The 10,770-nt window shown below is 47.5% G+C and overlaps 1 protein-coding gene across 1 annotated transcript in view; it reads right to left on the reverse strand.

Moving 5' to 3' along the window:
* The window catches only part of SLC4A5 (solute carrier family 4 member 5), a 185,087-nt gene extending 175,263 nt beyond the window's left edge, over positions 1 to 9,824 (reverse strand). Inside the window, exon 1 of the mRNA XM_073569061.1 lies at positions 9,713 to 9,824. Within this exon, the coding sequence (XP_073425162.1) occupies positions 9,713 to 9,731 (19 nt within the window). The 5' untranslated portion in view covers positions 9,732 to 9,824. The remainder of the gene's footprint in view (positions 1 to 9,712) is intronic.
* Positions 9,825 to 10,770: the final 946 nt, after the last annotated feature.

Genomic DNA, 10,770 nt, shown 5'->3' on the forward strand with positions numbered 1-10,770 from the left:
ACGAGGAGGAATGGACTCACCCCCATACACTGCTTAGTCTTCTTCTGCTTATGCTTTAGATAATATCTTTTGCTCTGATTTTTAGTCTTATGCTTAATGTTCTTCTGCTTTTTGTTCTGCAGCTTCTTGGTCTTCTGCTTCTTGGTTTTCTGTCTCTTGTTGTTCTGTATCTTGGTAGTTGTCTTCATGTTCTTTGTCCTCTTGGTCATCTTCTTCAGGGTCATCTTTTTGGTCTTCTTCGGGGTGGTGTTCCGGGACGTCGTCTTCAGGGTCATCGTTTTTGTCGTCGTCTTCTTTGGGGTGGTCTTCAGGGTCGTCGTCTTCAGGGTTGTTGTCAGGGAGATCCAGAGTGATAATAAACAAAAACTATTTCGAAAAGCTTGAACTTGGAAATGTAGCAGAAGGTACAAGAAGGCTGAGGAAATGCCGAGAACCAGTTGACGGTGCTGGAACCCGTATGGGTAGCCGAAGCTGCAAGAGCCAATGGAACTAGCGAGGACCAGCTGACGGTGCTGGAACCCGGAAGGGCAGCAGAAGGAACAAGAGCCAATGGCACTACCGAGGACCAGCTGACGGTGCTGGAACCCGCTTACTAAGCTAGAGGTACCTGTGCTAGAGAGCACTACCAAGGACCAGCAGACATTGCTGGAACTCGGATACCGAGAAGGAGGCACCTAGGCCAAAGGCTCTGCCTGGAACCAGCTGATGGTGCTGGAACCCGGATGGGTAGCAGAAGCTGCAAGAGCAAATGGAACTAGCGAGGACCAGCTGACGGTGCTGGAACCCGGAGGGGCAGCAGAAGGAACAAGAGCCAATGGAACTAGCGAGGACCAGCTGATGGTGCTGGAACCCGGAGGGGCAGCAGAAGAAACAAGAGCCAATGGCACTACCGAGGACCTGCTGACGGTGCTGGAACATGGTTACTAAGCAGGAGGTACCTGTGCTAGAAAGCACTACCAAGGACCAGCAGACATTGCTGGAACTCGGATACTGAGAAGGAGGCACCTCAGCCAAAGGCACTGCCGAGAATCTGCTGACGGTACTGGAACCTGGATGGGTAGCAGAAGGTACCCATGAAAAACAAAGTTGCAAGGCCGCGAGCCGGCCGCAGTTACCGAAACCCACAGTCCTTACAGGGGGTGCTTGTCCTATTGGCACTACGGAACCAGCCTTTATTACCAGAACCTGCAGCCCACATAGGAAGCACCTAAACTGCAGGCACCATAGACTCGGCTAACCCGACCGCAACACGACAGGACAATGTTTTGGTGGTAAAGTGATGTTGACACTACCCGGAAACAGCAGGCGTGCTGGAACCAGGCTGGGCAGGAGGGAGTATCCGTGCCAAAGACACTGCCGAGAACCAGCTGACAGTGCTGGAACCCGGAGGGGCAGCAGAAAGAACAAGAGCCAATGGCACTACCGAGGACCAGCTGACGGTGCTGGAACACGGTTACTAAGCAGGAGGTACCTGTGCTAGAAAGCACTACCAAGGACCAGCAGACGTTGCTGGAACTCGGATACCGAGAAGGAGGCACCTAAGCCAAAGGCACTGCCGAGAACCAGCGGACGGTGCTGGAACCCGGATGGGTAGCAGAAGTTGCAAGAGATAATGGAACTAGCGAGGACCAGCTGACGGTGCTGGAACCCGGAGGGCAGCAGGAGGAACAAGAGCCAATGGCACAACCGTGGACCAGCTGACGGTGCTGGAACACGGTTACTAAGCAGGAGGTATCTGTGCTAGAAAGCACTACCAAGGACCAGCAGACGTTGCTGGAACTCGGATACCGAGAAGGAGGCACCTCAGCCAAAGGCACTGCCGAGAACCAGCTGACGGTACTGGAACCTGGATGGGTAGCAGAAGGTACCCATGAAAAACAATGTTGCAAGGCCGCGAGCCGGTCGCAGTTACCGAAACCCACAGTCCTTACAGGGGATGCTTGTCCTATTGGCACTACGGAACTAGCCTTTATTACCAGAACCCGCAGCCCACATAGGAAGCACCTAAACTGCAGGCACCATAGACTCAGCTAACCCGACCGCAACACGACAGGACAACGTATTGGTGGCAAAGTAACGTTGACACTACCCGGAAACAGCAGGCGTGCTGGAACCAGGCTGGACAGGAGGGAGTACCCGTGCCAAAGACACTTCTGAGCAGCAACTGGCGATGTTGGAACCCAGGGTCAATCTGGGTGTAGGCTGAGGCCTAATTTCATCAAGTTTTATATCTGTTGTATACTACTACTGATTTTAACCGTGCTCCAATTAGGCCTCTGGCTCCACTGTCTCTAGTATTTACCCTGTCCACCAACACCGCCAGTTGCTGCTCAGAAGTGCCGTCTGCACAATCAACACTTGTTCCTGTGTTACTGAGGTTCAGTAACGTCAGCTGATCCCCTAATGTGTGTCCAGCAATGTCTCCTGCTCTGTCCACATTCCCACTACTAGTAGTTGTTGCTCGGAAGTGTCGTCCGCAACTGGCGATGTTGTAGCCCAGGATCAATCATGGAGCAGGCTGAGGCCTACTTGTAGCAAGTTGAAAATCGGATGTAGTTTGAATGTGGAGACAGCAGGAGACTTTGCCGTACACACAGCAGGGGAGCAGCAGGCGTTACTGAACCCCACGAACACAGGAGCTAGTGTTGCTTTCTGTGCGGACGACACTTCCGAGCAACAACTGGCAATGTTGGAGCCCAGGATCAATCATGGAGCAGGCTGAGGCCTACTTGGAGCAAGTGTAAAATCTGAGGTAGTTTGAATGTGGAGGCAGAAGGAGACTTTGCCGTACACACAGCAGGGGTGCAGCTGGCGTTACTGAACCCCACTAACACTGGAGCATTTGTTTTTCTCTGTGCAGACGGCACTTCCGAGCAACAACTGGCGATGTTGGAGCCCAGCATCAATCATGGAGCAGGCTGAGGCCTACTTGGAGCAAGTTGAAAATCGGATGTAGTTTGAATGTGGAGGCAGCAGTAGACTTTGCAGTACACACAGCAGGGGAGCAGCTGGCATTACTGAACCCCACTAACACAGGAGCTAGTGTTGTTTTCTGTGCGGACGGCACTTCCGAACAACAACTGGTGATGTTGGAGCCCAGGATCAATCATGGAGCAGGCTGAGGCCTACTTGGAGCAAGTGTAAAATCTGAGGTAGTTTCAATGTGGAGGCAGCAGGAGACTTTGCCGTACACACAGCAGGGGAGCAGCTGGCGTTACTGAACCTCATTAACACAGGAGCTAGTGTTTTTTTCTGTGTTGACGGCACTTCTGAGCAACAACTGGCGATGTTGGAGCCCAGGATCAATCATGGAGCAGGCTGAGGCCTAATTGCAGCAAGTTTTATATGTGATGTAGTTTGAATGTGGAGGGAGCAGGAGACTTTGCCGTACACACAGCAGGGGAGCAGCTGGCGTTACTGAACCCCACTAACACAGGAGCTAGTGTTTTTTTCTGTGCAGACGGCACTTCTGAGCAACAACTGGCTGTGTTGAAGCCCAGGATCAATCATGGTGTAGGCTGAGGCCTACTTGGAGCAAGTGTAAAATCTGAGGTAGTTTGAATGTAGAGGCAGCAGGAGACTTTGCCGTACACACAACAGGAGAGCAGCTGGCGTTACTGAACCCCACTAACACAGGAGCTAGTGTTTTTTTCTGTGCGGGCGGCACTTTTGAGCAACAACTGGCGATGTTGGAGCCCAGAATCAATCATGGAGCAGGCTGAGGCCTAATTGCAGCAAGTTTTATATGTGATGTAGTTTGATTGTGGAGGGAGCAGGAGACATTGCCGTACACACAGCAGGGGAGCAGCTGGCATTACTGAATCCCACTAACACTGGAGCATGTGTTTTTCTCTGTGCAGATGGCACTTCCGAGCAACAACTGGCAATGTTGGAGCCCAGGGTCAGTCAGGGTGTAGGCTGAGGCCTAATTTCATCAAGTTTAATATCTGTTGTAGACTACTACTGATTGCAGCAGTGCATCAAGATCCGGATAGTCCCTCAGAAAGCTCTGCACGACCAAGTTGAGCACATGTGCTAGACATGGGATGTGAGTGAGGTTGCCTAGACCCAGAGCTGCCACCAGATTTTGGCCATTGTCACACACTACCAAGCCTGGCTGGAGATTCGCTGGCACAAACCACACGTCGCTCTCCTGCTTGATGGCATTCCAGAGCTCCTGCGCTGTGTGGCTTCGATTCCCCAAAAGAAATTAATTTCAGTCCGGCATGTTGACGTTTGGCCACGGCTGTGCTCATATCGGTCGTAACAGGCTCCTGCAGCGCTGATTCTGAGGAACTGGAGTATGAGGAGGAGTCAATGTGTACAGACTGGATTCCTGCAATCCTTGGAGTTGGCAGAACACGTACAGAACCACTCTCAAGATCTGTACCCGGCTCCACAACATTGACCCAATGGGCAGTGAGGGAAAGGTATCGTCCCTGTCCATGGTTACTGGTCCACGCATCTGTGGTCAGGTGGACCTTGCTACTGACGGCGTTTAGTAGCGCATGTTTAATTTTTCCCTCCACATGCTTTTGCAGGGCAGGGATGGCTTGCCTGCTGAAATAAAAGCGGCTGGGCACGGTGTATTGTGGGACTGCCAATGCCATGATGTTCCGGAAGGTGTCTGTCTCCACCAGCCTGAATGAGAGCATTTCAAGGGCCAGTAGTTTGGCAATGCCAGCATTCAGAGCCTGTGCTCGGGGATGGTTTGCCGAGTATGGCCGCCTTTTCTCCCATGCCTGTGCTACGGATGGCTGTAGAGTGGCCTGGGACTGTGAGGATCAACGGGAACGTGGTGCTGTGGGTGGAATGTCACTGGGTCTCTGGACAACAGTGCCAGAGGTTCTTCCATGGCAATCCTGTGAGGAAGCCGAACCAGCTGTGTGTGAGCTGGAGGAAGAGGCTACAACACGAGCTGAAGAGGTGGTAGGTGGTGCTGTAGGTTGGCCTACGTCTTCAGTGTGTCTTTGTAACTCCACCTCGTGCTTGGTCCGCACATGTTTCCACATATTTGTGGTATTGAGGTTGCTGACACTTTTCCCTCTTTTGACTTTCTGTTGACACAGCTTGCATTTGACAAAGCAAATGTCATCTGCAACTGTGTCAAAAAAGGACCACGCACTGCAAGTCTTGGGAGCGCCCGTTTTGGCTTTTGGAAGAGGAATGCTCCTAACGGGTGCCGAAGTGGAGGCTACAGGCAACCAAGTCTGCCCCCTCCCTCTCTCTCCTTCCTGTTTTGGCCGTTCGGGGAATCTCTTCCTCAGAGCTGCTCCCACCACCTTCCTGTTCCTCACGCCATGATGGGTCAAGGACCTCATCATCTACACTCCCCTCTTCAAACATCTGCTTCTCCTGGGTAGTCTCGCCAGCACCGTACGCACCAGAAAGTGGCACCTGAGTCTCATCATCTGATGCGTACTGAGGTGTGCTGACCATAGGCACTGGCCCACCCGCCTCTTCAGATTCAGAGGGACAAAGTAGTTGCGCATCACTGCATACTCCCTCTTCTTCACATTCTTGAATGCTGCTTGGCAGGCCCCCTCTTTCCAAGCCAACAGATTCAGAGAACAGAAGTAGAGACTGAGATGGCTCCTGTTCAGGGCTCTCTGACTGCCTGAGCAATTTGGCAGGTGGTGAAGAGACAGATGGTTGCTCTTCAGTGCTCTGGCCCTGAGAGGATGTGGAAGTCATTGAAGTCGATGCGTTAGCTGCCATCCATCCGACAACGGCTTCAATTTGTTCGTCCCGCAGCAGTGGGGTACGGTGAGGTCCTACAAAGCTGCGCATAAAGGACTGTTGCCTGGTAAAACTGGGGGATGCTGACTCACTGGTGCCCGCAGCAGGCACAGAATCCCCACGTCCTCTCCTTGCTGAATCAACACGTCCTCTCGCTGCTGCAACTCCACGCCCACGACCTCGTGCCTTACTCCCTGCCTTCTTCATCTTGGTAGACTGATAAAGATAGGCAGAAAAGTACAAAGGGGGGCTTAGTGTGCTTATTCCTGAACAGCTGGTTACAGGTAGAAGAAACACTAATTTTATAAAGTGTGTGGACTACACTTTAATATGAGCTAATGTGGCCTACACATCTGTCAAGTGGAGTGTTTGGTGAACTTTATTTTCTTTTTTGTTTTCAAAAAAACAAAAAGGATGTGACCAAAGATGTGAAAGCGATAGTATCACAAACTTTTTGGAGCTATTACAATGCAGGAAGGTAACCTACAATGCAATATATGAGGCTCCAAAAAATAGGGTAATACTAATCTGGCTGCGGCTGCAGGGCACAAGCCAGAAAAAAAGCTCCTCTATCTACTCCTATATAGTGTTTGCAACCAACCAATGTAGATGGATACGGATGGATGCACACTAATAGGAGAATTAATGAAAAATGAGCTGCAATAAAAGAAAAATATGTATGAGGCAGTGACGCACGCTGAGCGGTCTACAACCAGACGTGGCTGCAGGACACACTACAGCGTGAGCTGCACTCACACAGAGACCTCTCAGACAGCCGTGAACAGTGCAGATAACTGGGCACTAGCACTGAAAGGCTGCAGAAAGGCTCCGCTGTCTACTCCTATAGTGTTTGCAACCAATGTATATGGATACGGATGGATGCACACTAATAGGAGAATTAATGAAAAATGAGCTGCAATAAAAGAAAAATATGTAAGAGGCAGTGACGCACGCTGAGCGGCCTACAACCAGACGTGGCTGCAGGACACACTACACAGCGTGAGCTGCACTCACACAGACCTTGCAGACAGCTGTGAACAGCGCTGCAAGGCAAAAGAAAGCTACACTGATTGATAATGTAGCCTGGGTAAAGCACAATATTATTTGTAAAATCGCTATCTCTAACTGTCTCTCAGAGTCTTGAACAGCAGCCTGTCCCTAACTGAATTCACAGTAGAGTGAACCCGAAATGGCGGCGGCGGCGGCTTTTATAGTGCATCATGACATAATTTCAGCAGCCAATCACAGCCACGCCATTAGTTAACATGCCTACATGCCTAACAGGATGTGCCCACACTTCTGAGGATTGTCATTGGCTGAATCAAATCAAACTGGCTCATAGCATTATGGGAACTTCCGATTCCGGTATTCTATATGCAAAAAGTATCGGAACTCAGTATCGGAATTCCGATACCGCGAATATCGGCTGATACCCGATATTTGCGGTATCGGAATGCTCAACACTAGTAACCACCCTTTTTCTTTCAAAACTGCATTAATGCTAGGTAAACTTGAAAAAAGTGAGGGATTTTGTAGGATTATAGTCAGATATATGAGTAACAATTTAAAGAGTGTCAACACAAACGATCTTGACTGTATGTCTCTCTGACTGAGCTCTGAGGTCCTCTCTCTTAGGCCGGGATCACACATGTGAGAAACACGGCCGAGTATCGCATCTTAACACCCGGCACTGCCGCCGGCACTCGGATCGTAGCATGCGGCCGCATAGAAATACATGGAGGAGCACAAGTGCCGGCGGCAGTGACGGGTATTAACATGCGAGACTCGGCTGTATTCCTCGCATGTGTGAACCTGGCCTTATCCACATTGTCCACAAAAAAGCAGCTGCTCCTGATTGGGCTATCAGTTATTATTGAGCTCTAACCTAGAATCCTATATGATTTGCTGTGCTATAGGGTGCCTGCTGCAAGGCATTATGGGGAAGTGCTTGAGATCAATGAAACCTTCTTCTCTGTCTTATGCTATCTGTAACATTGCGACAACCAGTTTAGAAAGTTCACTAGTAAGGAATCTAGAATTATTTGGATTTACATTGTCTAAAAAAATGTGCCCCAAAATTGGTTCTCGCAGAATCGATTTTCTCATCTCTAATAAACAGAAAACCCCTCCTAAACACAGAGCAGGATGGACTGTGTCCATAAAGAGAGCCAGAACTACGTAAGCTCTGTTGCCTTCTCTCGGAAGAGGATAAAATGGAAAAATGTCCTTTTTTTTGCGTTGCTGAAGACTCCAATAGTGGTTTCCAAAGATTGTGATGGAAGAATCCAGGAGGCGAATTGTAGAGAATAGCAGTTTGCGAGTCTACGCATTTCAAAGTTAACAGACTTCTTCATCAGGACTAACCACCTGAAATGTCTTTGATAAAGAAGTCTGTGAACTTCGAAGCACGTAGACAATAAAACCACAATTCTCTACATTTCGTCTTCTGGATTCTTCCATCAAAATCTCTGGAAACCGCTATTGGTGTCTTCAGCAATGCAAAAAGGGTACATTTTTCACTTTTAACCTTTTCCTAGAATTCAGTCGTGGATCTGCAGCAGCCGTTGCTTTTTTGAGCTAATATGATGTTGTGATCTCACGACCCTGCAAGGTGATCAAATCCCTGCACTTCTCGTCTATCCATTTTTTACGGGGTAAGACCCTATATTGTGCTATTGTTTTCGAGGTTTCCCATGGGATTTTTGCCTTCTCTGTATCTAACCGTAAAACCAATCCGTATATAACACAGATGAGATAACATCACAGTTGTGTGTCCATAAATGAGGCACAGGCAGACACCTCAGAAGCTGTGAGAAGGGACCAGACGCACACATCTACTCCAGACAGGAAGACAGGAGGCTTCTGTCTCTCCTTATATAAAATAGTATGGCCATATGGTTTTTTACTTGGAGTTTTTCAAAATCTACATGAAAAACCACATCAAGGACTCTTTGATTAAGTGTCCTACACTTTTCCATTGAAACCAGGTCTATGGTTCACATGGTTTATTTACACGTGGAAAAAGAGGCAACATGTCAGTTCTTGAGGCGTTCTGCTTGTAAATATGCCTCAACTTTGACTATTGTATAAAAAAAACTCCCTGTATATAAAAATACACCAAAAAAATGCTAAAAACTTTGTTATTCAAGCTTATTTTTCAGTGTGGATTTTTCAGACATAAGAAATCATCCATGGTGAAAAAAAAAAATCTGTGTGAACATATCCTTACTGACAGAGCAATCAGGAAGACTCAAGGTCTGGGGCTCTCTGCACTGACACAACCCTTCTTTGTATTTAGCATAGGGTCTGAATTTACTATTGTATCTGAAACCATCGGCACTCAGACTAAAAGGATATAAATAAAAACTCAAAGGAATTTTACAATTTATTTCTAAAGTATTTTTCTTTATTTCAGATATTTCATTTTCTGTAGGACCCTTTAATTGTAAAGAATTTTAGTGCACATTTAAGTGGTGCAACGTTAGGGTTAAGCATTCTGTCCCATTTTAGTGCATTTTTTAAAATGCTTAATTTTTATCAATAAAGAAACACGTCAGTTTTGTTATATTAAATACATTTTTGAAAGATGATAAATGATAGACAGACATGTAATATATAGATATACAGACAGATACAGTAGATATTAAATAGACAGATAGATAATAGATAGGTAGATAGGTAGATAGATAGATAGATAGATGATAGACAGATAGATAGATAGATGATAGACAGATAGATGATAGACAGATAGATATATAGATAGATAGATAGATAGATAGATAGATAGATGACAGACAGATAGATAGATGATAGACAGATAGATAATTGGATTCCACGCATGGCTTTAAATTCCTGATTACAGAACATGGTGGTGAATGTAGAGAGAATTGTTGTCTGTGAGCTGCAATGTCTCAGCCTCATGCCTCTGTGGCAATGAAGCGTGCCCACATGTAAGGTCCCGGCTGGGTCTTACCTGGAGGTGGTACCTGCATGCTGCCCCGCTGTCCTCTTCTCTAGTGACTGAAGTTTCTCTACTTCAGCTACAGCTTAGTGAGCAGATTACAGAAGGTTTCAAGTGCTTTACCATGGACAGGGGTTTTCATAGTGTGAGGTCACACAATCCAGTATCCAGAGGTGATACGACCTGAGCCTAATTTACAGCAGCTCAGTGTTATGTATGCTCCAATGTAATAATGAACATAACAATAATAATAATTTTATTTCTATAGCGCCGACATATTCCGCAGCACTTTACATTTCAGAGGGGACTTGTACAGACGATAGACATTACAGCATAACAATAATCACATAGATCATAACAGATACCAAGAGGAGTGAGGGCCCTGCTCGCAAGCTTACAATCTATGAGGAAAGAGGTAGACACGAAAGGTGGGTGGTAACAGTTGCCCTGATTGTGTCTATACTGTTACACACTTAACATTATGGCTGGTCCAAACAGAGGGCTAATGGATGCATAAAGCATGTGGGAACATGACAGAGGGAACCTGGTTATGGTCAAACTTTTGACTGTGCCACACAGGGATAGATTAGGTTAATGTGTTGAGGCGGTAGGCCAGTCTGAATGAATGCGTTTTCAAGGCACGCTTAAAATTGTAGGGATTGGGGACTAATTGTATTGACCTGGGAAGTGCATTCCAAAGAATTGGCGCAGCACGTGTATAGTCTTGGAGACGGGAGTGGGAGGTTCTGATTATTGAGGATGCTAACCTCAGGTCATCAGCAGAACGGAGGGCAGAGGTAGGGTGGTAGACTGAAACGAGGGAGAAGATGTAGGGTGGTGCTGAGCCATGGAGAGCTTTGTGGGTGAGGGTGATAAGTTTGTACTGGATTCTGGAGTGGATGGGTAGCCAGTGTAATGACTGGCACAATGTAGAGACATCGCTGTAACGATTGGCGAGGAATATGATCCTGACTGCAGTATTCAAGACAGATTGGAGGAGGGAGAGTTTGGTAAGAGGGAGACCGATTAGAAGAGAGTTACAATAGTCCACACGAGAATGAATAAGAGAA

This window comes from Dendrobates tinctorius, unplaced genomic scaffold, assembly GCF_039654945.1.
Source record: "Dendrobates tinctorius isolate UK_male_01 unplaced genomic scaffold, ASM3965494v1 ptg000022l, whole genome shotgun sequence".
NCBI lineage: Eukaryota > Metazoa > Chordata > Amphibia > Anura > Dendrobatidae > Dendrobates > Dendrobates tinctorius.